Source organism: Esox lucius, chromosome 11 (genome assembly GCF_011004845.1).
Source record: "Esox lucius isolate fEsoLuc1 chromosome 11, fEsoLuc1.pri, whole genome shotgun sequence".
NCBI classification, from domain to species: Eukaryota; Metazoa; Chordata; class Actinopteri; order Esociformes; family Esocidae; genus Esox; species Esox lucius.
The window spans coordinates 19,585,532-19,613,524 of record NC_047579.1 but is presented as its reverse complement, the minus strand read 5'-3'; the positions used below and the strand labels follow the sequence as shown (position 1 = coordinate 19,613,524).

At 44.6% G+C, this 27,993-nt stretch overlaps 1 protein-coding gene across 1 annotated transcript in view; it reads right to left on the bottom strand.

Moving 5' to 3' along the window:
* Positions 1–8,424: 8,424 nt before the first annotated feature.
* LOC105012848 (BAH and coiled-coil domain-containing protein 1) overlaps positions 8,425–27,993 on the bottom strand; it is a 109,299-nt gene continuing 89,730 nt past the window's right edge. Inside the window, exons 17-29 of the mRNA XM_029123048.2 lie at positions 27,534–27,749; positions 22,943–23,116; positions 19,301–19,587; positions 18,501–18,584; positions 17,969–18,107; positions 17,684–17,801; positions 17,227–17,302; positions 13,543–13,651; positions 13,255–13,371; positions 12,933–13,067; positions 11,532–12,790; positions 11,213–11,449; positions 8,425–10,679 (exon numbers count right to left, since the gene is read on the bottom strand). Of these exons, the coding sequence (XP_028978881.2) occupies positions 10,464–10,679; positions 11,213–11,449; positions 11,532–12,790; positions 12,933–13,067; positions 13,255–13,371; positions 13,543–13,651; positions 17,227–17,302; positions 17,684–17,801; positions 17,969–18,107; positions 18,501–18,584; positions 19,301–19,587; positions 22,943–23,116; positions 27,534–27,749 (3,167 nt within the window). The 3' untranslated portion in view covers positions 8,425–10,463. The remainder of the gene's footprint in view (positions 10,680–11,212; positions 11,450–11,531; positions 12,791–12,932; positions 13,068–13,254; positions 13,372–13,542; positions 13,652–17,226; positions 17,303–17,683; positions 17,802–17,968; positions 18,108–18,500; positions 18,585–19,300; positions 19,588–22,942; positions 23,117–27,533; positions 27,750–27,993) is intronic.

Here is a 27,993-nt window from a genome sequence, read left to right as displayed (position 1 = left end):
AGTACACTAACACACACACATAAACATTATTCTTAGTAATGTAAGGGTTTATGTAATGTTATCCAATGCACAGTGGTTTGCTCCCCTGGAAGAGCTGCTGTCTGGCAACAGCTAATATGGATCCGAAAACAATATGGAATACTAAAAGAGGCAGGGCATGGAGGATGGAAGGTAGAGAGAAGGAGAGAGAGCAATGGTATGACAATCTGGTTTCTGATCCTGAATCCACAGATGCAGGTCAATGGATTTCACCATCAACGAACTATCCCCAATTCCAAGGATAATGGCGAGCAATTAAGAACACAGTTGAGAACTGTTACAGATATTTATCCTGTTGCGAGAGCCCGGATATTGTTTGCTCTGCTGTTACCATGGCAGCGTCACGCGGTGATTGTTCAGTTAACATAAATCTACCTTTTTTCGATTTGACGGATAACATCACTAGGACGATACACACGTTTACCAGCTTCACATGTCTTTTCCGTGTCTAGTGAGGAATCACAATACACGTTTACATGTGTACAGTACATGACCCGGTTCCATGGAGAGTTATTGTTTCACACCCACGCACGCACACACGCGCACACGCAGCCCACACTCACTCACTCACACTCCCTCCTAAAAACATGGTCACACAAACAGGCTCCGACAGCCTCCCCATGCAGGAGCCATTGTATTGTGATTTATGTGGTGTCTCCTGTCCCTGTGGTGGCTGGGGGCTGCTGGGACACAGCCTGGGGACAGGGATGGCCTTTCTCTACCACGTTTCCTCTTCTCCTCCTGACTCAGCAACCAGCTGTGTTTCACTGTGTGTGTGTGTGTGTGTGTTTGTTTGTGTGTGTATATACGAAAGTTGGTGTGTATGTGTTTGTGTGTGTGTAAGAAAGCTTGAATGTTCGGAAGATTCGGAGGAAAAGGGAAAACATTTACACGAGATAGGTGGGTAAAAATTATTCACTCAAAGAAGGAGATGGAAAGTGAAGACGTGGCCGTCTGATGCCCCAGAACAGTCTGTAGACCCAGTTATACCCATTTCTAACATGCTCCAGGACAGTCTGTAGACCCAGTTATACCCGTTTCTAACATGCACCAGGACAGTCTGTAGACCCAGTTATACCCGTTTCTAACATGCACCAGGACAGTCTGTAGACCCAGTTATACCCGTTTCTAACATGCACCAGGACAGTCTGTAGACTCCGTAATACCCATTTCTAACATGCACCAGGACAGTCTGTAGACCCAGTTATACCCTTTCTAACATGCACCAGGACAGTCTGTAGACTCCTTTATACCCGTTTCTAACATGAAACAGGACAGTCTGTAGACCCAGTTATGCCTGTTTCTAACATGCACCTGGACAGTCTGTAGACCCAGTTATCCCCGTTTCTAACATGCACCAGGACAGTCTGTAGACTCCTTTATACAAGTTTCTAACATGCACTAGGAGAGTCTGTGGACCCCTTCATACCCATTTGTAACATGCACCAGGACAGTCTGTAAACTCCTTTATACCCATTTGTAACATGCACCAGAACAGTCTACTGACCCCATTATACCCTTTTGTAAAATCCACAAGAAAAGTCTGTAGACCCAGTTATACCCGTTTCTGACATGTAACAGGACAGTCTGTAGACCCCTTTATACCTGGTTCTAACATGCACCAGGACAATCTGTAGGCCCAGTAATACCTGTTTATAACATGAAACAGGACAGTCTGTAGACCCCTTTATACCTGGTTCTAACATGCAACAGGACAGTCTATAGTCCCCTTTATAACTGGTTTTAACATGCAGGCTTTGTAGTGTCAGCACATGCGGGCAGTTATCAGAGGCCAACCACAGTGGTGGAACTCGGAGCTGTCATGAGAGCCCTGGGTGCTTTAGAGCCTCCCGCTCATAGCTGAACAGCTGTTTGTAGCGAGCTACTCCAGAGAACTGGAGAACAGAGTAAACACGAGAAATGCTGCACAAACAGAGATGAGTTTCTAGCTGTGATTAATGTGGATGAAGGGGTAAACTACACACCCCAGAGAACCAACGAGAAGAGGAGAGGGGTGAGCTAAGCCCAAATACAGTGACTGTGTATCAGAGTGAGTTTCTTTTTTAAATGCTCTAATAGCTCTACACCTCTACACCCTTTGTATCACTGTCTTTAGAATGCATGGTGTGAAGCCGTATTCTACAAAGGATCCTTCTGTTATCCAGCTTTTCTTAATTTCTCTGTCCAGCAGAGTTTTGTTCAGGATCTGGAGATCCCGTACAGATATGTTCATAATGGTTGTTTGTAGCCTGGGCTGATCGAACCACTGCCTCTGCTGCAGCACTTTCAGCAGAAACTCTCTCCTCAATCTTTCCTAGCTTTCTCTATAAATAAAAGCAAATATTAACAAAAATGTATTGTAAAGAATTTTAAAAATGGGGAAGTGGGGCATTTAGATCACTGCGGCGTAAAGAACAATGGTAAGTTTGGTCTTCCTCTGTAATTACAAGGCGTCCGATCAAAGCTGCAATATGCAACGATTGAAATATCGAATTATATTGAATTTGCATTTTGGGGCAATTTATTGAAAAAACATATTCCCCCGGCGAAAGGAAAAGTTTAAACAGCGCAACTGTAGATTTAGTATCCATGTACAGCTGTAGTCTAATGGGCTGTAAAAGGCTTTCCTCTGATTGCTTCATTCTCACTGGCCTGGGTTGTTCAGACAGGAGGTTGCCCTATAACAAGGCCTAAAAGCCACCGGGCCCCTCTTCTTGTTTACAATGTGTGGCTGCTTTTCCAGCTGTCATTCCACTTATACGTGGGACAGAGCGTGAGCGGGGCTCTTTTCTTTTATGACTGGCTGTAAGTTTTCCTGCCATTGTTGGTCACAACAGGGCCTTGATAGATTTTGTGTAGGTGACAGCTCTGGAGGTTTAGTGGTTTGGAGTCGGCATCCATGGGGGCCCCCCTCCTTCAAGTTTCACCAGCGCCATTTTGTAACCTGCCGACTTTACGACAGAGGGCCAGGGGATATCCAAATAAGCATGATCAAACCCAGACGGTGGGAGGTGTTAGAAAGAAATTGGGCAGTGGCCGCCAGTCGGAGCCCTTTTGTGACTTCCAGTGGGAGAGCTACGCCCCTGGAGTGGCGCTGCGGGCCACCTCGTAAAAGACAGCCTTCTGATTTCCCATGATAGCCTCAAAGTTCTGACTAGCAATTGTCCCAGAGCATAGCGGGAGCACAGCATCCCCATGGAACCACTTACAGAATGAGTACTCCCAGGGCACGATGCAAGGGAGGGTCCTTGGCAGAGATCAGAAGCTTATGGACTTTTACCATCGTCCAACAGTTAGCCCCAGTACTGGTCTATTTGTTTGGCTAAAGAGCACTCTCTGTGATCTAAATACCAGTCTCTTTAGCTTAAATTCCCTTGCCTGTCCTTCAATGTCAAATTATGGAACTTAATAGCTGAACAGAGATGGGAACCAGGCTACATTCTATGTAGTGGATGCAGGTGTTTGATGACAAATGTATGGTTATTTTTATCTGAGTGTCCCAATTACTGAATGAATCAGTTAATTTGTCATGTTGCTTGTATATAGATTATTAGGTTTACCAGATATCTAGGATACACAAAGTGCTGGGCCTAGATCATTCCCCGTATCCAAGCCCAAGGGCAAACTTCAGCTTTGTAGACACTGACAGTGAATCATTCATAAACAGTAACACAGTTCTCTGTTGTTCCCTGCCTGCTTTTGTCCTTCAGCACCTATTCTCGTCCATCTTTCAGCGCTATTCTCATCCATCTTTCATCCCTGTTCTCATCCATCTTTTATCACTATTCTCATCCATCTTTTGGCTGAAGTGTCCAAGTCACACAGAGGCCGAACTGTGAACATTGGGGGTGAGAAATGATGGGATGGAGGAACAGTAGGTTGTCTTTAAAAAAAAAGAGCAGACTTAAAACAGACTGACAGCTCCTCAGTAGATGAAGACGTTCAGGTCATGGCACGAGCATATAGAGACGATCAGAGGAAAGTAGATGATGGTGACAGAGTCTGCTGTTGATCTTGTAGAGGGCAGGTCTTTAGAATCAGCCTGTTCTTAAAGCCGCTGGACTCTTCCCTTCTGTTTGGCACCCACTTGGGTGATGCTTCATCAGCTTGGGACATCTGAAATCTCACCACACTATGTTCAGAATAACCAGTTGTACAAGCCCTCTTTCTCAGCACTACTGGGTTTCACCTATCCTTTATGCCTAAGGCAACTCCTAAAATAATGTTGTGAAAAGATCAGCCAAGTGTGTCAAGATGCATTATTCAAACAAAAAACATTAGTCAGTTAGCTCGCTATACTAATTCTGCAGCTAACGAAGCGAACAAGTATTAAACTGTCACTAAGTTGTCAGATCTGTTGCTCAAAAACACTTGATGTTTGCAATGAACTCAATGTTATTTAAAACCAAACCGCTGATAAAAAAAGATCAATTAAAAAACATATATAAATAACTCAATATGTAAACATTTACAAGATTAAGATGCAGTGGAAACTATAGAATAGAATACTGTAAATTCCAATATTAATCTACTAGAAAAAATAAAATAGGCCAAATTACTTTTGTATTTGTATTTGAAAGTAATTGAAAAGAACACACAGTCGTATTTAACCCAGGTCTGCTGTCAACATTGTGTCGACAGATTGAAATGTCATACAGGCATATGAGCACCATGAGGCTAGGAGGGACGTAATGCTGTGGAAAGCTCAGCTAGCATAGCCGATACAGAATCTTTGCTAGCCACTGGTAATGAGCAAGAGAGAAATGGATTAGAGGCGCAATGGCTGGAAAAACAAGTGTTTGATTATAGAATTGCACTATTGACTAACACAGACTATTCGGATCATATGCTAATTTATAGAGATCAGATATATCTTATGAGATAGATTACAAGAATCCCCGTCACATAGTAACAACCTTTTCAAATGTATGAACAGCCAAATGCAAACGCCCATGAACAGCCAAATCCATTTCATGTACATACTCTGTCAGCATCAGTGCTGTCATTCACTCATTAAAGCCTAAACTAACCATGGGAGTTCAATTAAAGCATTAATGTGTAGGTTTGGCAAAGGGAAGGTTCATATTTGGGTGACTCTAGGATGGTTCATGATGGCAATCTGTGTTTTTATTCACAATTAGCCATTGTTTACTTCTGCCCTGTGCTAGAATTAGTTTAATTTGCATTGTCAAACTTCATGAATTGGAACCGTGCAGCTGCAATAACAGAAATGGCATTGTAAGATTAAACTTCCTTGAAAACACTTCAAGCTAACGTCAATGTTTTTGATTACCACCACAAAGAACCTGCCAAGACTGTTGTGTCAGTTGTGTTTACAAATAGTATCAATCTGCGTTCAGCCCCAATGCTAATTTGTTTCACTTTGTACCACCAAATGTTAACATGTGCTAGCTAGATAGGTGGCTAGAAAACAAGATATAGATGTTGACTAACCAGCTAGCCAGCTATTTTATAGTTTTTTCTATACACAACATAGATAACATTGAAAATGTATTTGCTTTTGAGAGGGAATGACAAGAAAGTGCTGTAATATGGGACTGAATAGAATAATGTTTTTTTTTCTCATATTTACTCTGGTAGAATTTAGTTTGTCTTTCAAGAAGAAAAATTGGAGAAGACGATGGCCCAATGTACTGTAGTAGTTAACTAACATTAGCAAGTCATTGTGTTAAGCTAGCTTGAGATAAGACCGGCGTACCCTATTTCTTGTGCATGTATTTCATGACATTTGTTGACTAGAATGTAACTAGTTGCTAGAGATGTTTAAAAGTTTAATCACAATTGTACAGAGCTTTCTGTCAGAGAGCAAAAGATGCAGGGTGCTGTACATGCTGCGGGTACGTTGGAGAAATAGTGTCAGTTATGAGTAAACAAATTCCTGTTGTTATTTCAGCTGTGCAATGATACAAATCGCTTCTAGTTTTTAAGTAAGATTCAATTTGCAACCCAACTTTTGCTGTAGCAGTTGCACGGTTTCAATCCATGAATTTTGGCATTGCAGATTAAGCTAACTCTGGTATGGACAGATATGGATTAGGACACCATGGGCATTTAGACAATACAAGGTAAGGGGACTTTCACCCAACCTGACTATCCACATAAATTGAGGTGGTTATGGTTAGCATAACAGAACCTGCTACATGTTTAGCTCTATATTCCCCATCCTTGATGTATGTCTACTAGAACATAACTGGTACCCTTCATCTTCTCTACTCGTAACAGCCTCACCATTTTAAATGTGGGCAGTGCATATTCCATTAGTTGGGCTGTGTTGCCATCATGTGAATTGTAAGTTGTGTGCTTATGAATAGTGGTTGTATACATTTCCAGTCAGTGTCAGCATTTGTCTCTCCTAGTAGCCCCCTCCATGGTTGTTGGAGGCCAGATGGGGTCAGGCGAGGGGCGAGACATTTACGAGGTGTAAATTTTTTGGTGCAGGGAGGCAATCCTCATGTTGACACGAGAAATGCTTTCCAAGACAAGTCTGCATGCAGAGTGATAGGTGAAGTGAGGAGCAGAAGTTGAAGAGTGCTGGTCTTTTTTAATAAATTCCCTCTATTTCCAAATATGTTTCAATACTTCAAAATGATCCGAAAATAATTTTAAAAACATAGGTGATTTTGTTCATATGATAAAAAAAACAAAAAATGTGTCATGTGTGTACTGTAATTACTCAAGTCTGTAATGTACTCTGAGATCTATGTTTGTGTTTGATATATTTTTCGAGCACTCTCCCACCCATTTTGTCATTATTTGAACCCCCTGCATCTCCATGTTGGGCTAATTCAGCCAGCGCCTCTCATCCCCACAGCGATTACTCAGAGCAAGCCCTGGCCTGGACACAGGGCCATGGTCAACACACAAAAGGCTTCTCATGGTAAACAGCAGTGCTTGTTTTCATAGGGGGCCACTAGTGGAGTAGCGATAACTGATGTGTTTCATTAACCCCTAGTCTAGACCATATAGAATGGGGTGGGGGGGGGGTGGGGTGGGGGATGAAACATGGCGCTGGTCTCCCGGACACCATGGAGAAAGTTCAGCGACCCACATTGTGTCCACTCACCGGTAAAGACAACACGGGATATCTCACTTGAGTCTGGGGATGTCGATTGTTTAAACTAATGGAGAAACACACAGATGTGCAGATATGCCCGGCCTATGTATTTCTCTTGGTGGGATGCGGATGACACCTCTTGGACTTGAGGAAGGGCTGAGAGTACTGAACAGATTCAACTCAGTTGTAACTATACAGCAGTCCGTGGTTCCTTACAGTTACGAAAACTGACTAAAAGAGAGGCAATGTCACTACTTGCTGTTCTATCCACCACTTACTGAACTATCCACTTCTGTGATAGAACATGATGCAATATACTCCAGATTCCACCAGAGGACGACTTTCTTACTGGTCACAGATGTCTCACATTAGAACCACCATTAAGGTTGTTTTGGCTGATAATTTAAAGCACAATTGATGTCAGTGTCAAAGAATTATTCAAAACGTATAATTATAAAGGCAGTCCCCAGAAAAATAGTGTATGAATTATAAATGAAATTAAGAAATAGTTTAAGGTGTAATTTATTTATATAAGCCATATATGAAAAATAGTGTCACTAAAACACTTTATACATATTGATATTCTTAACATTTTTTTTTGTAAAAGGTTTACCTCCGACTTTGCTTCACACATCCACACATCTTGAAATGTACACATGCAGAAGTTAATTAAATGTAACTATCAAAATAAATACAATAATAAACATCAACATCTAAATGATCTTGTAATCAGTTTCAAAAATATATTAATACTTAACAAGCAATTCACCTTGTCCTTTGTTACCTCGTGAACAAAAGTGAGTTGAAACTCATTTCAAAGGAAAATCTTTCCTGTGTCCTTGTTTTCTTTGGCCCATGAGCCTTTGCAATATTCGTTCCAATAAGTGAACTTCAAACTGGAAGCCATGGAAGTACGCATGGCCTCCAAACAAAAGGCTGTCTTTCTTGATACAATACAGGTATTCAACTGAATACATGCGCACACACATTCACACACACACACACACACAGAATGTCTTTTGTTTGAAACAATGGGGGCTAAATATGTCATGTAGAAAGATGGAGATCCAGGTGAAAATGCAGCGTCATATGTTGTGTTCCTGTCTGATAACATTAAAGACGCCTGCGAAAACCCACACAGGTAGGTGTTTAACTTATCATCTGATATAGCGGTCTGATAAAGGACTGCGCAGTCAATGACACCCTGCACAACTATTTTAAAGGAGACACTGAGGCGCGCCACATAGATGGAGACCACGAGGCTCAGGTTTAAACATCAAGACGTCAAGTCATTCAGAGAGGTTTGTGAATGAGAATAATCCAGTGTTCTTTTATTCTGTTTCACTAAGCGGCCTCTACAAGACCAACCTTTTATTAAGAAATTAAAATGTGACATCACATGGAGAAACAATGTCACATTGTTATAGAGAGCTCTTGGCTTAATGAGCAAACAGCAACATTGACAATAAATAAAGGTTGAGGATGACCAAATAAAAAACTTTTAAAAACACATAAAAATACAGTCAGGATTGCATATCAAAACAACAGAGACAGAGATGAAGACAAAATGTATTTGGCACAAAATAAAATTAAAAAGCATATTTTTGATTGAGTAAGCCTATTAAACCTTATCCATTGCTTTATAATTTTGATTGTCCACTGCTATCAACAACCCCTAAACCCCTAACCCTAATGCTTCGATAGTACTTCATGGAAGTTCTTACAGAGTAGACGCTTTGGTTTTTACAGGTCCAAATGTGTACTTGAAGTATAGTACTATGCAGACCAACTCATTTAGAATGGAATAATGTGGAGAGCAAAACACAATGGCATAGTTAAAGTGATGCCAGAGCACTCATTACAGAATGAATATTAGAATGTATTTCTATACCAATAAAAATAAATATACTCAATGTATTTCTACCTTGTTAATAGTATTCTTCTGTAACCCGTGAATTCAGTCCATGTGGATCTGCAATGTAGCGACCAAAAACGGAAAAGTACATAAATAAAGATGGTTATAAAAAACAAATGACAAATGCAAAAAGAGACACATTTAAGGACAAAAAGCCACTTGACCTATGTTTTTTTGTTTTTTTTGTTTTTTTTTTACAGGACGGCTCCTCTCTCTGAGAGATTGAGTTCCCTCCTGTGACATCCTTCTGTCGTCCCTGTGCTCTGTGCATCTGTCTGTCTCAGCAGGGCATGGGCAGTGCAACACCTTAACGTCTTCAGCTCATTGTCCCAAAGAAAAACACAAAGATCCATATTCGCCACGCATAGAAAAATAAATCAATCGAAAAACATGGAAAGATACCTTTAATACGTATATACAATATATTTCTATATAAAAGATTTTATATACATATAGACAACCACAACAAAAAACAACTGATAACTGACCTGTACAATATAAACCTGAACCATAAGACAGGCAAGAGGTACTGAAGTGTATGGCTTGATTAGAAAAATCATTCCAAATATGTACATACATCAACTTTATCGTCATAATCTTATACATATTTTAACATCCCTGGAATCATGAAGACGAACTAAGGAGATTAACATCCTATACCGACCTCAGTCATATGCTCAGCTGAATGAAGTAACCACAGGCTGATGGTGCCTTGAACTGTTCAATCCAAACCCACATTCAGCTCGACTTTGGTGACCTACGGTGGTTGGTGAGTTATGTAGAGATCAGGCGTAACTGTCCCTCAAACGTCATCCTCAGTCTAACTTAAGACAGGTTAAGTTGGACCAACACTTGGAAAGTCAGTTGGATGTCACTGAACTCCTGGATCTTGGTTGTTCAGGTTCAGAACCCAGATCTTTGTCTTAAGTTACCCAGTAGGGCTGGGAGCAGAGGGGGTTTCATGGCTAACCCCCCCCCCCTCCCATTTCCTAGACCCCAGTCTAGTACAGTATGTTGTGATATCCAGTGTAGACTGGGAACAGCCCTGCCTCGGCCCTGACCTCCACCAGAAGTCAGCACTGAGTAGCGCCAGGGGTCTTTCAGGCAAAGCCACAGACACATCTGATAAGGACCCCCACCCCACCCCCGGCCCGGACTTTCAGGCAAAGCTATGGGCATCTTGACCTTCATTTCCTCCAGTGCAGACCCATCTGGGGAGGACCGTTCCACAAAGAGTCAGGCCAAGGGTCTTTCAGGCAAAGCCTCGGCCACCTTGACCTTCATTTCTTCCAGGGCTAATGCCTATTGAGGAGGAACATCCCATGGACAGTCAGGCCAGGGTTTCTTCAGGCAAAGCCAAGGGCACCTTCAGGCAACACCACAGGGAGCTTGCCCTCAGATTCAGTAGTATACTCAAGACAGGATGTCCTCAGCTCAACAGACAATGGACACCCCCTCAGCAGTAAGCAGCTGACCGCTGGTGGGGTCGTAGGTGCCTGCCAGATAATAGAGGTCCTGGGTGGTCACGCTGCCGCCGGGTCTCTGGCTGCGGGCAACGCGCTCGTACTCCTCACGGCTCACCACCTGGCACTTGTGGGAGATTGTCTGAACGTCATTCTCGTCCTCGTGGCACGACTGATACAGAGCGTGCTGGAAGACAGGAAGAGGTGAAGAGAGACAGGGAGGGAGAGAGGAAGGCAGAGGGACGGGCAAAGGTCAGTCTGTTTTTTTTAACTTAAAATGTGGAACACTGATATGCTGAGGTACCAAAATGCTACGAAATGTTGCTATTCCACCAGTTTAAAACACATGAACAACCTGTGCTCCATAATTTCCTTTTAACTATGAATTTGAGTTTTTAGGTTGACAATTGCTGCATGTAAGGCAAAGCTGATCTCTGTGAACGCTAGCCGGAATTGTCCGTATCTTTCAATTCATCCACACTGTATGATGTGACTGTTTTTCCTTGCTTGTTCAATATCCCCCAATTTTTTTTACTAGAACTGCAAAATTCCATTAACAGTCCCAAGACACACAGGATTCCAGAGATCTAGGTTGCAGGTTTTCCAGTCTCATCAACCAGGATTTCTGGAACAGTATTTTCTGGAAAGCTTCAGGAATGTTTTGCAAACAAATTTGGTAAAAGAACTTGCAAAACTTGTGTCTGGATGAGCATGTCTTACCTTGCCGTCGCGGTGCCTCTTGCCTAGTTTGGTCTCCTCGGGGTGGTAGAACCATTTGACCTTTACCACCATGCTTGAGCTCCACGATTCCCAGAAGTTCTCGATGCGGCCCACATAGGGCAATTGGGGCCGGCCGGCAGAGAGGAACACGGCACAGTCGCCCACACTCACCGTGTCCCTTCCCCGTACGATGGCCTTGTAGAACAGCTTCTTGGCCTTCCCTTTTAGCCCCCGCCTCTATGGAGAACCGGTTACACTCATTACAGGCAGTAATAAAATGGAAATCTATTAAAAAACGTCAATCAATATAATCCCTCACCTGCGTGGCGTTCCCCGACCACCTCCACAGCTGTTTCCCTGGCAGGAATGTGTTCACCTTGGGTCTCGGCCCCGCGTCGTCGGTCATCATCCGCTGCCTCTTCACCAGATCTCTGGGGTGTTTGACGGGCGATGACCCAACACAGCCTTTAAGAAGTTTGCTGTTGGCACTTTGGTCACTGGGGGCCCCTCCCCCGCCTACCTTGGTGTTAGATACGGCTACGGCCTTGGCCACGAAAGAGTGTTTGCCCTGTTGGGCTCCGGCTGTGGCTGGGGGCTCCGGGGGCAGCTGGCTGTGGTGGGAGGACAGGCAGCTCTGCAGCAGCAGCGTCGAGCCCTCCTCGTCCTCCGAGCTGTAAGACGAGTCATTATCCGAGGAGCACAGGCTGGAGCTGGACATGGAGCCCGAACTAGACGAGCTGGAGGAGCCTGAGGAGGATGATGAGACTGAAAGACGGGAAAGAAAGCGCCCGGCAGTCCTCAAACCTCCGGGGGCGGTCGAGCCGAGCGCAGCTACCCTCCTCTCCTCCTCCTCGTCGTCTTCGTCGTCCAGGTCGGAGTAGGAGCTGTGACAGTCCTGGTGGTAGCTGACGCCATACTCGCCCATAGCCAGGGAGGGTGAAGCTTTCCTCTGGGGCGGAGGGGCACCCTTCAGGAGGAGCTCAGCCCTGGAGGCGGAACCTCCCTTCCTGTTGTCCTTGACCAGCAAGACTGGGTGGGAGTATGCCTCTGGCCTGGGGAGGCTGCCCACACCTTTAGCCCCAAACCCAGAGTTGCCGCCCAACAGCAGCAGGGCTTTGCCGTTCTTCGTCTTGGGGGAGGTCACCCCTTCGTGATCAAGCTTGACCGGAAAATCCTGACCGCTCTTCCTACTGCCCCGTGAAGGCATGCCCCCAGCCTCGTCAGGCTTCCGCCTTTGGTTGTAGGGCCCGCTCCTGGAACCAAGTGACATGCCTGTGGGCTGGGTACTACAGAAGGAGGAGAAGCCGTTAGCGATGCTGCTGAAGGAGTCGACTTCAAAGGAGCTGCTGCTGAACAGACCCTTGGCCGGAGATGAGACAGGAGCAGGGGGCAGGGGGAACAGGTGGTCCTCCCTCAACCCCCTTGGGGCCTTCCTGGGGGTCCCGTTGAGCTGGAACAGATTATCAGAGGCCCGCTTCCTGGGGACGGCCACAGCTGGCCAGCTGAGCAGAGGGGTTGAGCTCTTATTGGTGCTGTCCGACAGACTCTTTTTCTTCTTCCCAGAACCTTTTGGTCTCCCTGAAAACCAGTTGATTGAATGGTAAGTCACATAGTGGATGACATCTAAAAACATCTGCCTGCATCCCATCAGGATAAATATATTTGATAATTTAAATGTAGAATTTGATATTCTAGATGAGGGTACAGGATTTTGTCTGACCTGGTCGTCTTCTAATAGTTTCTGTTTTTGCTGGTCTCTCAGAGGGTCTCTCACTCAGGGGAGCTTTCTCAAGACTGGGGGTCCTCCGGGCTGCCTGGCCACCGAGCCCAAGTTGGGCAGGGGAAGACTCGGCACCTACAAAGGGACAAGAAGGGTACAGGATCCGGAATTGTTGGGAATTATTAATGAAAAGCAATGTTTAAAATGCGAAAAGAAACAGATTGCCCACGATTTCTTAATGTGTCCGTAACTGACGCGAGTGAATTGAAGTGCTACAAGACCATACGGAGGATGACAGAGAGACAGGGGGAGGGAGACTCACAGTGGATCTGGTACCCCGGGGGAAGGAGACGGATGTTGGGGAGGGAGATCCTCCCCCTGTCTCCATCATCGAACTCCACCATCACACCTCCCTGTTTCCGCTCCTCCCCTGAACCAACTGCGAGAGAAGGATTAAACACAAATTCTTACATAAATGGTCAAAATAACAAAAAAGGGGATTTAATAAAATGCTAATGCTTAAAATAAAAAAAAAAATAAAAAAAACTAAACACAGGTACAACATGGTTGGACGAACGCGGAGGAGACCGCTCGGTTGTTTTTCCGTTACCTCGCCGTACGTTCCCCGGGTAGAGGCAGCGGGAGCGTTCGCTCCAGTAGGCACACACCCTGGTCCCCTCAGTGAGGACCGACTCCTTCTCCGGAGCTACATCCAGGACCTGAAATCCCAACGGACGACGTGCAAAATGAATCAGACGGCACAGAGACACGCACGAAACACACCCACACCGGGGTCACACGCACGCGCGCGCGCACACATGCGCGCGGCAGGGCCGGTCACCGCGCCATGTCGCCAAGCAGCACTTATCTCATGCCAATGTGCCAGTCAGAGCTGAAGGGAGCGGAAGCCGCGACGCGGTAAATCCTGACTCGCTGAGTAATACTAAAGACGGGATGAATGGGGGGACTGTGATTGCGGGCTGCCAATTTCTCCTCCCCGACAATGCACCCAGGGAGCCGCCAGGACCCAGCATCCGCCACTCATTGGGGCCCCTTTCAGGTCCATTTAATTTACAGTTGCCATGGAGAGGCTTTGACTGATGAGATTTGGGGGGGGGGGGGGGTTGCGCGCGCGCGCTTGCCCGAAGCCGCGCCTCCCTGAGCACACGTGGGACCTCGGGAATACGGAAGTGCAGCTGTCAGAGGTAGACCATACAATACGTGGCTGTTGGTAGCGGTAAAAGGCAAGAAAGTGAAAGTACGGTGTAATTAGGACCAGCTGCTATCTGATGACCGTTTACACAGTGGCACAGCTGCCAATAGAAGCTCGACAGCTGAGCGCTGGCTATGCGACCAGGCCGAGAGGAAAAGTCCCCCTTCAACAACAGTCGGGAAATGTTTAAGCGTCAGGGAGATAAAGTTTGACCACAGGACACCTGTGTGCTTGTGAGTGTGTGTGAGTTTGCATGTGTGTTTGTGACAGGACCATTGAGTGTGAAACAACAAATTGCTAAAAAGTAGCTGATGAAGAGTGATAACATGTGGCCCATGTGACGGCCCGACGCCACTGGAGATCAATAGTTTATTCAATTCACATCGTTTATTCAATTCAACAAGGTTTATTGAATCCAGGCTAGCGCAGGAAGACGCACAAGCGCTCTACTGAAGTGTATGGAAAACAGGGACGAAGCCTAGCCACTTACATCCTTCATTCTGTCTGCTTTCTAATAGCCAATTTTGTTATTATATTCCCCGTGTGACAGGAGGTCATTGTGTTGAACTGTTGCCACAGTGGCAATAGAGTGCGTGTGTCTGTGCATGGTGAGAGGGATGAGGGTCTGAGGTCTCTGTGACCCAGCTGTCACTGAGCCGTAACACCAGAATGTCATCAGAATGCGGGTTAGAAGCCAGCGGTTGAAAGTAAACAACAGCAGAGCTTCTCTCCCCAAGACACAAACCTATATACACACACACAAGCACGCACACACACACAAACACACACATCTTTTTTAAATGTATTAGTCTACACTTATAATTGCCTTTTGGGAAAAACTCACCTTTACCCTAACCTTAACCCCAAAACATACAAACACACTTTTGTTTTTCTATACTTATTAGGTCATTTTGGGACAACTAACCTTTAACCCAACACTTACCCTAACCTTAACCCAAACCCACACACATTTTGATGACATCCTGTTGCCATGGCTCAGTAACTGGGTCATCTCATAGCAGAGACCGCAGACCCACACCTCTCACACACAATCAAGCACACAAAAAATGAGGAAGCTAGCTAGCACAGGTTACATAGCAAACGCAGATGAACGCCGGCCAAAATTTCTCTGCGGTTTACAGTGTATAATTAGGCTTCATTTCACTGATGGCTTAGATAAACTTTGTTAGCTTAGCAAGGAGCGCCCCTATAAATTACTGACGGCAAACACACACACACTCATGCACACAAAAACATCTGCGCTAAAAAGAAAATCTAACTGAGGCCACCCAAGCCACTGACTTTTCCCTCTACAGAACGGTAAGCAGTACCTGAACACCAAGTATGTGGCCAACCATCGCCTGAACTTCTACCTCCAAGCCATAACACACACACACATTATACACGCATCAACTACTCTGTTTACTATCAAGCCTGATGGCTAGTCACTAACCACTATAATCTGCATATAGTACCTCAGCAACCTCGTATTCCACATTGACTCAGTACTGCTACTTGGATACAGGCGTCTCATTCTTAGTCAATGTAAATTTATTGCAGATTTTGTTCTTCGTGGTTTTATTACATTACTCTTTTTTACCCCTGCGCAACATTGAAAGTGCTCGGAAGTCTGTACCTGCTGCTTCCAAGGAATCCGATGTGGTTCGATTTAGTCAATAATTGCTCTCTGGTCTATTTTGTCCAAGGATGCTATCCTACCCTATTTATCATTAGCATGATCCTGTACATTTGTTGCCAAACAGAAACGTTTTCAAAAGGCTTAGCAAATCTGGGTTTCTTTTTGGACATGTCTGGTGCTTAATGAACATTAAGGTTTGGTGCTAAATTAACATCATCCTGAAGGATCCTGTAAATGTTTCAGTGTGTGTGCTAAAAGAACACCACCCTCATTGGTATTTTGCTGCATTATGCTACAGTGTTTGGTGCTTAATGAACCCCACCCAGGTTGGTCCATGATATTTATGTTTCAGTGCTTGTTGCATTATAAATCCCGACATGAACGGCCCATTATAAAATGTATGTTTTAGCATTTGGTGCTTAATGAACTCCACCCAGGTTTGTTCATGATATTTATGTTTCAGTGCTTGTTGCTTTATAAACCCCGACATAACTGGCCTTTTATAAAATGTATGTTTTAGCATTTGGTGCTTAATGAACTCCACCCAGGTTTGTTCATGATATTTATGTTTCAGTGCTTGTTGCTTTATAAACCCTGACATGAACGGCCCTTAATAAAATGTATGTTTTAGCATTTGGTGCTTAATGAACTCCACCCAGGTTTGTTCATGATATTTATGTTTCAGTGCTTGTTGCTTTATAAACCCGGACATAACTGGCCTGTTATAAAATGTATGTTTTAGCATTTGGTGCTTAATGAACTCCACCCAGGTTTGTTCATGATATTTATGTTTCAGTGCTTGTTGCTTTATAAACCCGGACATAACTGGCCTGTTATAAAATGTATGTTTTAGCATTTGGTGCTTAATGAACTCCACCCATGTTTGTTCATGATATTTATGTTTCAGTGCTTGTTGCTTTATAAACCCGGACATGAACGGCCCGTTATAAAATGTATGTTTTAGCATTTGGTGCTTAATGAACTCCACCCAGGTTTGTTCATGATATTTATGTTTCAGTGCTTGTTGCTTTATAAACCCCGACATGAACGGCCCTTTATAAAATGTATGTTTTAGCATTTGGTGCTTAATGAACTCCACCCTAGACTTTTATTTATATGTATATTTCAGTGCATGGAGCTTAATGGATACCATTTGAACAGTTTTTCTTTCATGTATGTTTCAGTGTTTGGCACTGAACTCCACCCCACAAACAGTCCTTTATATGTTCAGGTAGATCAATACGGGCATGAGTCTCAGCGTGTGCTACCAACTCCCATGAACTCCCACTTGGACATAAATCATCAATGGACCCAGTTGCAAGAGGATTATCCCTTCTCAGTAACTCAGTTCAACATAGACAAACTGAACAACAGGGGTTTTGGGGAGTAGAGGTCTAAGGTTGGGGGGGTGGGGGGGGGGTGTCGGTAGGAACGGAACTCACCGCTTCCTGCAGCAGCTGTTCCAGTGAGTAGATTCTGGGGCGGTTTCCTCTCTCCCCGTCAATAACAATACTGTAACTGAGGAGAGAGAGAGAGAGAGAGAGAGAGAGAGAGAGAGAGAGAGAGAAAGCTATTTTCAGGTGTGTGAGTATTATGCCTGCCTGGTTTCCCGTATCACACTCCCACTCTCCTGTTGGTCTTTTCGCTGCTGTTGGCGGAGCGGCCTTATCGCTACGTTACGTAAGACGGGGAGAACACAGGGTGAGGTGGGGGGGGGGGGTGGGGGGCTTGGGGATAGAGAGACAGAGAGCGAGGGGGAGAGCGATACTGAGAAAGAAGAGAAAGCGCTTCTGCAGGGACCTGGCGGGGCGGAGCCGACACTGACTAAAGACTGATTCAGTCAACGCAGAGGATGACGACCGTGATCCCCGGATGGGTCGTGAGGTCACGCGCACTTACATGTCAGGCAGCTCCAGCGTGTGGACCCGGGCTGCGTAGAGAAGCTCGTCCTCCTTGGAGATGAGCACCTTGAGTCCGTCTGTAAGCCGCTCTTTGGTCAGGACGCAGCTCGGGGCTTCTGGGTGAATCAGACACACAGTCATGTGGTGGAAGACAGACACAGTTCAGCAAACTGCATACAACTGCCTCTCTCCGTTCCTCCTGTCTAGCTTCTCGAATAATCAGGGACGGCTATGAACATGAGGTGTGTGTTGGTTTGTGTGTGTTCACGTGTGCGTTCCTTACCCAGAGGGCTCCTATGGTTATTCGGGTATGATGGGTTACCGTCCTTATCCCCCTCTGAGAAGCTGTCGTCCTCGTCCATTTGAAAGCCCTCGTCCGCCGCCATGCTCTCCAGCAGGCGGCTCACCGCGCGACCCTTGGGCTGAAGGGAAAGAGACAGACATAAAAAGACAAAGAGAGAGTGAGACCGAGAAAGAGATACAGAGAGAGATGTGGAGACACAGACAGTGAGAAACAAAGAGAGAGACGGAGGTAAGTGAATGATTGACACTTCACAGTACATGTGTATGTCCCCTAGGGGTAGCCATATTCCCTTGCATAGTTTCAGTCTTCCAAAGAAAAAGGTGTGATCCACACCCCCCCCCACCCTCACAACCCCCACTTTCTCAACAGGGAGTCAGTCGAATGTAGCCTGAAACTCCATTCATTGTGAAACATATCAGTTTCCTGGTAGAATCTGCGAAATCCTTGACATACTGTACATGAAACAAGCCGCACGAACCCTAAGGGCTACTGAGTCACTCTGATTGGTTACCTGTTTGTTCCGGCTCCTTCTCCCCCTGCTGGTGTTGTCGACACTCTGAGGTGACTGGACACCGCCCGACCAGCAATTTCTCCTCTGCGGCCAGGAAGAAAGGATTATGAGTTGTGCTTGTGTGTGCGCGTGCGTGCATACATGTTTGTACGTGTACGCGTGTGCAAGTACTTTTCTGCATCGCTAGCTCGTGCTACAGAAGGGTGTTGGTTGGCTGTTACGCAGTGGTAATTTGTAGGTTTGAGTAAGAGATCGGGGTTGCGTAATAGTACAAATTTGAAATGTTGCAATATATCTCCTCCTTTTGGTTATTTCTTCATAGGTTTTCCATGACGAGTTCTGTCATTCGAAGTAGGGATACAATGTATTCAACAGGGTTAGGGGCCAAGGTTTCTTTAGAATTTCCCCCACTAATGGTCAAGGTTAGGATCGGAGGAAGGGAATCTGATCCTAAATAAGTACTTTGGGGAGACTTCACTGTTTTCATACATCACACACACACCAACCTACATTGGCTTTCCAGGGGATGTTAACAACTGAGCAATCCTGATTTTGGTACACACTGTGAAACTCACTCCGAGGCCTTAACTGTCTTCCCTCACGCCGCTGATTAGCTAACCTTTTATTGGAACGGGTGAGTCGGCTCTCTCACAGTCATGCTGGTATGTGAGGTTTTACATGCCAATTGAGGAGGAACTTGATCTTGATTTTACAACTGACCATATATGGTGGTCAGTCGCACTCTCTGTGTGTGGGGTCTAGAGGCCTAACGCGAGCGGTGAGACATCCTCAACCCAAACCTTGTTCATAGGTCCTCTCAGCATGGTGTTCTTGCGTGTGGCCCTCTTCAGCCTCTCACTGGTGGAGGGGAAAGTGACCAGCCCAATGCTCCTCCGGTAGAGGCTGCCCCTGGACCCCTGGTTCCCCCAGCGAGACTCCTGGGGCCTGGCGCCGTGGGCCCTCCTCACCCCCTCCGACCTGTGCTGGTCCGCTGGGCGCTTCTTGGCAGCGGGGACCATGCCGAGCCTACAGGGGGCTCTCTTCTTCACCTTCACATCTCCCTCAGCCCCATGCAGACTCTGGTTCCCTGTGTGAACGACGTATGCCATTTAGTGGTGCGTTACTATTCACCATAAGCATTTCAGTCAGTTAACACTGTCCATTTAAAGCCACTCACAACCCAATCCCTATATCCAACTAACGGTTGGTTGAAGGACCACATAACAGGCCATTGTACGTTCGTTAAAAGAGCACAATCAGTCAAATCGGATGCCGTCGGAAAAGAGAAGTGTGAGTTGGAACGGTAGCAAAGCCAGTGTTCTTCTCTGAATTACTGAGTTAGGAGCTGGAGACAAATGTCCAAATGGTGGTGAGTTACTAAATAGGTCTGGCAATGTTAACTTTTATACTATCTTGACTATGTACCAAATATACATACATACAGTGGGGAGAACAAGTATTTGATACACTGCCGATATTGCAGGTTTTCCCACTTACAAAGCATGCAGAAGTCTGTAATTTATATCATAGGTAATCTTCAACTGTGAGTGACGGAATCTAAAATAAAAATCCAGAAAATCACATTGTATGATTTTTAAGTAATTAATTTGCATTTTATTGCATGACATAAGTATTTGATACATTAGAAAAGCAGAACTTAATATTTGGTACAGTAACCTTTGTTTGCAATTACAGAGATCATATGTTTGCTGTAGTTCTTGAGCAGGTTTGCACACACTACAGCAGGAATTTTGGCCCACTCCTCCATACAGACCTTCTCCAGATCCTTCAGCTTTCGGGGCTGTCGCTGAGCAATACGGACTTTCAGCTCCCTCCAAAGATGTTCTATTGGATTCAGGTCTGGAGACTGGCTAGGCCACTCCAGGACCTTGAGATGCTTCTTACAGAGCCACTCCTTAGTTGCCCTGGCTGTGTGTTTCGGGTCATTGTCATGCTGGAAGACCCAGACACGACCCATCTTCAATGCTTTTACTGAGGGAAGGAGGTTGTTGGCCAAGATCTCGCGATACATGGCCCCATCCATCCTCCCCTCAATACGGTGCAGTAGTCCTGTCCCCTTTGCAGAAAAGCATCCCCAAAGAATGATGTTTCCACCTCCATGCTTCACGGTTGGGATGGTGTTCTTGGGGTTGTACTCATCCTTCTTCTTCCTCCAAGCAAGGCGAGTGGAGTTTAGACCAAAAAGCTCTATTTTTGTCTCATCAGACCACATGACCTTCTCCCATTCCTCCTCTGGATCATCCAGATGGTCATTGGCAAACTTCAGATGGGCCTGGACATGCGCTGGCTTTTAATCCATGACAGCGTAGTGAGTTACTAATGGTTTTCTTTGAGACTGTGGTCCCAGCTCTCTTCAAGTCATTGACCAGGTCCTGCCATGTAGTTCTGGGCTGATCCCTCACCTTCCTCATGATCATTGATGCCCCACGAGGTGAGATCTTGCATGGAGCCCCAGACACAGGGAGATTGACCGTCATCTTGAACCTCTTCCATTTTCTAATAATTGCGCTAACAGTTGTTGCCTTCTCACCAAGCTGCTTGCCTATTGTCCTGTAGCCCATCCCAGCCTTGTGCAGGTCTACAATTTAATCTCTTATGTCCTTACACAGCTCTCTGGTCTTGGCCATTGTGGAGAGGTTGGAGTCTGTTTGATTGAGTGTGTGGACAGGTGTCTTTTATACAGGTAACGAGTTCAAACAGGTGCAGTTAACACAGGTGAGTGGAGAACAGGAGGGCTTCTTAAAGCAAAACTAACAGATCTGTGAGAGCCAGAATTCTTATTGGTTGGTAGGTGATCAAATACTTATGTCATGCAATAAAATGCGAATTAATTATTTAAAAATCATACAATGTGATTTTCTGGATTTTTGTTTTAGATTCCGTCTCTCACAGTTGAAGTGTACCTACGATAAAACCTCTACATGCTTTGTAAGTAGGAAAACCTGCAACATTTGTATAAATATATATACAGTATACAACAAATGTAATTCCAATGGCCCATAACTTCCTCGTTCTAAACCTGGCATAAAAGGGGGCATATATATATTTTTTTTTTTTTTATGCCAGGCTTAGAAAGAGGAAGTTATTGGCCATTTGAATTACATTTGTTGTATGACTGAAAAAATTTAATTAATAGTCCATCAAATGGTCAGGGAAATAGATGGGTGTTTTTAAACAGCTACAACATGATGTCCTCAACATGATGTCCTCATGAAACATGTATGGGCCTTGGTTTTAGTCATAGCCTTGGCAATGCATCCAACACAGTGAAAAATTATATTTTCGGACTGGAGGCTATATACATCTTGTGCTGCTCTGGTCTAAATTCCTTTTTTTTTATGTGACATTTGAATTGAATAGCTTTTTGGCTACCTTTTTCCATAGCAATTCAGCAATCAATTGCTGCATTCAAACTGGAAAAATATATATTTTTCACATGCTCCAAGCAATAACAAACAATATTGCAACCATCTAAGAACATTGTTAAACACTAAGTACATCTGCTGGTTATTTTTGATATGGTATGAGTATAGATTAGATTATATTAGATGTAACTTTATTGTCATTGAACAGTACAGCACAACAAAATGTATATCAGCTGGTTTTATTCATAAAGCATAACGGCTGGTCATATCATTTTGGTACAAGTATAGTGGTTATTTACATTAAACAAAACATGATGAGACCATCCATATCGTCACAATGTTGCAAACTGAATAATAAATCATTAAGCAGATAGGCAACATGCTCACACTACAACCTGCCCCACCTTTCCCTGCAAACCTTTACTATGAATGTGTGGTGTTGCAAATTCCAACAGCCTAAACTACAGGTTTGTTCTCTCGCTCATTATTACGTTACCAAATTTATATTTAGGTTGTTCACAAACCACTTCAAACTTTTGAAATCTAGAACTTTGTTACCGGCCTATCAGATCTAACGTGTGGATCATGAAACAGTAGGCTGTATGGCCAGACTGACACGTTACATTCAAAGGGGATTTGGACAAATGGAACATATACAATTTATTTTAAAAACTAGACTTTCTGCATAAAGGCTCCTGGTGATCCATCATTTGAGAGCAGAGAGAGACAAGTTATGACATTTGCTGTGTCTACAACCTAGGCTGTACTTCTGCATTATGTTAATACTACCTACTTATTGCCTATTATTAAAATAGGCTTCAAAGTCACATGTGAATAGGCAGGTAATTTGGCATGTCGCCCAGCTGTTCACTGTCCTGTCATGTGCTGCCTGGCTATGCACTCTTTACCACAACATCCTTCTTATGTTCAAACAGGCCACACATCGTCTGTCAGGCATACACACACACACACAGGCGCATAGCAGAGAGACACACACACGCGTGCACGCACACACATGAATGCTCACACTGCACGCAACCAGGCCTGTCTTCTTACCGTAAAGCTCCTGCCTCTCTTTCTTGTTCCGTGCCTTTTGATTGGCCTCCAGCTTGACAACGGATGAGGGGGATGGGCCTGTCACAGTGGCGCTTGATGACAAGTCTCGGGAGGGTTGTGCTTTGATGTCTTGTCCTTCGTCACTTTCATAACTGCCTTCCTCTTCCTCCTCTTCTAAAGAGATAAAAAACATACATACATACATTAATATATATATATATATATATATATATATATATATATATATAAACAATTCTCACAATAACCTGGTTGAATAAGTGTGTACACCCTTAAACTAGCACTTTTTGATTTTATTACAGCACTCTGGGTAGAAATCTATTTGCATGGCACATTTTGACGTGGAAATATATGGGCGAGGACATCTCTTGTGCACAGCCCTCTTCAAATCACCCCACAGATGTTCAGTTGGATTCAGGTCTGGGCTCTGGCTGGGCCCTTTCAAAATGTTAATCTTCTTCTGGTGAAGCCATGCTTTTGTGGATTTGGATGTGTGCTTTGGGTCTTTGTCGTGCTGAAAGGTGAACTTCCTCTTAATCTTCAGCTTTCTAACGGACACCTGACGGTTTTGTGCCGAAATTGCCTGGTATTTTGAACTGTTCATAATACCCTCCGTAACGTTATTCCCTTCATAACGTCCAGTTCTTGGTAATGTCTCTGTTGTGCCATATTTTCTCCACTTGATGATAACTGTCTTCACTGGGTTCCATGATACATCTAATGCTTTGGAAATTATTTTGTATCCTTCTCCTGACTGATATCTTGCAACAGTGAGATCCCTCTGATGCTTTGGAAGCTCTCTGCAGACCATGGCTTTTGCTCTGAGATCCAACTAAGAAAATGTCAGGAAAATCCTACTAGAACAGCAGAACTTTATTTGTGATTAATCAGAGTCACTTTAAATTGGACTTTAAATAAGAGGGTGTGCACACTTACGCAACCAGGTAATTGTAAGGTTTTTATTTTTCCTTTATCTGCCTCGAAGATTTCAGTTGGTTTTTCAATTGAATTGTTTACATTATAGGTCACATTAAAAGTGGAAAAAGTTCTGACATTATTTATCTTTGTCTGATTCTTTAAACATCACAAAAACATGGCATTTTCACAGGGGTTTGTAGACTTTTTATATACACTCTACGTGTATATACACTCACCTAAAGGATTATTAGGAACACCTATTCAATTTCTCATTAATGCAATTATCTAATCAACCAATCACATGGCAGTTGCTTCAATGCATTTAGGGGTGTGGACCTGGTCAAGACAATCTCCTGAACTCCAAACTGAATGTCAGAATGGGAAAGAAAGGTGATTTAAGCAATTTTGAGCATGGCATGGTTGTTGGTTCCAGACGGGCCAGTCTGAGTATTTCACAATCTGCTCAGTTACTGGGATTTTCACGCACAACCATTTCTAGGGTTTACAAAGAATGGTGTGAAAAGGGAATAACATCCAGTATGCGGCAGTCCTGTGGGCGAAAATGCCTTGTTGATGCTAGAGGTCAGAGGAGAATGGGCCGACTGATTCAAGCTGATAGAAGAGCAACTTTGACTGAAATAACCACTCGTTACAACCGAGGTATGCAGCAAAGCATTTGTGAAGCCACAACACGCAGAACCTTGAGGCGGATGGGCTACAACAGCAGAAGACCTCACCGGGTACCACTCATCTCCACTACAAAAAGGAAAAAGGGGCTACAATTTGCAAAATTGGACAGTTGAAAACTGGAAGAATGTTGCCTGGTCTGATGAGTCTCGATTTCTGTTGAGACATTCAGATGGTAGAGTCAGAATTTGGCGTAAACAGAATGAGAACATGGATCCATCATCCCTTGTTACCACTGTGCAGGCTGGTGGTGGTGGTGTAATGGTTTGGGGGATGTTTTCTTGGCACACTTTAGGCCCCTTAGTGTCAATTGGGCATTGTTTAAATGCCACGGCCTACCTGAGCATTGTTTTTGAACATGTCCATCCCTTTACGACCACCATGTACCCATCCTCTGATGGCTACTTCCAGCAGGATAATGCACCAAGTCACAAAGCTCGAATCGTTTCAAATTGGTTTCTTGAACATGACAATGAGTTCACTGTACTGAAATGGCCCCCACAGTGACCAGACCTCAAACCATAAAGCATCTTTGGGATGTGGTGGAACGGAATGCCCTGGATGTGCATCCCACAAATCTCCATCAACTGCAAGATGCTATCCTATCCATATGGGCCAACATATCTAAAGAATGCTTTCAGCACCTTGTTGAATCAATGCCACATAGAATTAAGGCAGTTCTGAAGGCGAAAGGGGGTCAAACACAGTATTAGTATGGTGTTCCTTATTATCCTTTAGGTGAGTGTATTCAATACAGTGCCTTCGCTATATATTCAGGCCTCTTTATTTTCTCCACATTTGGTTGTTGTAGAGATATATTGATTAGACTTATTTGGACCTTTGACCTACAATATATTGATTAGACTTATTTGGACCTTTGAGCTACACTCCACAAATGCCCATAATGACAAAGCTAAAATGCGTTTTTAGAATCTAGTATCTAGTATCCAGATATGGCAACGATCACATCTTTAAGTCTTCTTGCGTGTGTCTCGAACAGCTTTACACAAATAGCATTGGACAGTTTCTCCCTTTTTTCCTTGCAGTTCCACTCAAGCTCAGGCAGGTTGGATGGGGAGTGTCGGCGAACTGAGGTCTTCAGGTCTCCTACAGATGTTCAGTCGGGTTGAACTCCGGGATTTGGGTGGGCCATTCAAATCATTCACAGACTTGTCCCAATGCCACTCCAGCGTTGTCTCGGTTGCATTGTTTTAGCTGTGTGCATTGGGTTGATGCCATACTGAAAGATGAATCTTCACCCAGTCTGAGGTCCTGTGCGTTCTGCAATCAGTTTTCTTCATGGATCTCTCTTTTTTTTGCTCTGTGTATTCTTCCCTCAATCCTGACCAGTCTCGAAGTCCCTGATGCTGAGAGGTATCCCCATAGTATGATTGTCCCACCACCATGCTTCATCATAGGATGAATAGCCAGGTATTGAGAGGTGTGAGTTGCAGAGCTTGGTATTCAGTTCTAATAGTTCAAGCTGGGTCTCATCAGATCAGTGAATCAACGTGCGTTCAGAGTCCTTCAGGCGGCATTTTAGAAGTGGCTTCCATCAAGCTACTCTACCATAAGACCGACTGGCGGAGTTCTGCAGAGATGGTTGTCCTTCTAGCAAGCTCTCACTTCTCTGCAGAGAAACTCTGAAGCTCTGTTAGATTGGCCATTGGGTTCCTGGTCACCTCCCGGACCAAGGACTTTCTTCCTCGGTTACAGGCAGCTGGCTCTAGGAAAGGTATTGGTGGTTCAAATCATTTTCCAAGCCCTGTAAAATCTGCCCTCTTGACTGAATTTCACATACTTGGCTTTTCATAATTTTTACATTCTACTCTATTCTCTTGACATTAAATTAATAATTATACTGCAGCCTGTAGATCTATGGCCGGTAGATCTATGGCCTGTAGATCTATGGCCCAGCCAGCTTGTCTCCAAGTCCTGTCAGAGCCTCTCACAGGCAGCTGTCCACAGCTGTGGCCCTGCATCTGGCACTGACTAACCACACACCACACGCTCACACAGACCCACACAAACCTCACACACAGATGCACATTCACACACACACACACACACACACACACAGACGCACATTCAAACACACACAGACGCACACACAAACCTCACACACACAGACGCACATTCACACACACACACGAGTGGAGGTGTCGGGTGTCTGCGCTCCACCGACACCACTTGTCATTTACGACTCGTTCATCAACACCTTCTCACTCACTTCTAAGCACTGTCAGGGATCGCTTTCAGAGTAATTAACGAATGAACAAAACTTACATCACAAGGGTTCCAGTGGCAGCACATAGAAATGTGTGTGTGTGTGTATGTTTGTGTTTTATTCCCGGTATTTTATTATCAAATGAATTGAGTGTATGAGGCAATGTGCTGTGATTTTAAATGCGTCCTCAGAGGCAGCTGATGAATGCAGACTGAGGTTGTTTACCAGCTTGGTTACAGTGATCTGAAGGGAGGTGTGTGTGTGTGTGTGTGTGTGTGTGGAGTGAATGTGTGCTGGTGTTTATGTACCTGACCTTCCTGGTAAAGGAAAGCAGAACAAGAAAAAAACAGGAATCTTTAACACATCCCTTGTCCCCCAATCCTCCCTGTCTCCCACTCCCTGTCTCCCCCACTCCCCCTGTCCCCTATTTGCCACTCTTTACCAGTGTTTCTTATTTCTGACCAAATTAAAACATAAACTGAATGGATCAGTGGTACCCAACTCCGGTCCCCAGCAGTACACATTTAAATGTTTTGTTATTATCGGGCCTTGATCATTATCACTGACTTGAATTGGGTATGCTTGTCCAGGGCTACCGTTGTAGGGAACCACTGGTGTGGAGTGTTATCTTCTGAAAGTGGCTCGACTGATTGGATGTCTTTCTGTCTTCCACTGACTGCCGGGACATTGTTTTTTTGGGGGAACGGGTGGCTGTCTTCCCGGACCACTCAGCCCACTCACCTGGGTCAGAGGACTCGCTCTCGGCAGGGGTGGTCTCTCCCTCCTCCATGGCCTCCGGTCTCTTGCCTCGGAGGACCCTGGCCCTGGGCTGCTGAAGTGGTGCGGACCCCTGAACCCCGAGATCTTCCCCCATGCCCAACCCCTTTCTTTTCCCCTGATGTATCATTAGAGTGGTCCCAGTCCAGCCCTCCTGGCCTCCGCTGTCTGCACTGGCTGCTGAGATAAAAGGCAGAAAGATGGTATGAGCATTGCAGCTGGTTATATTCATAAGGTACATGCAGAAAGGCAGGTTATATTCATGCTGTATGAGTATAGCAGCTGGTTATTCTTCATTTGTTATTAGCATAACAGCCTGTTAAAATGATGAGGTACAGCGGCTCTCAAAAGCATTCGCCACTTTGGACTTTTCCACATTTATTTAGCAACAAAACGAAATCCAAAGGTTTTGCCATTGATTGAA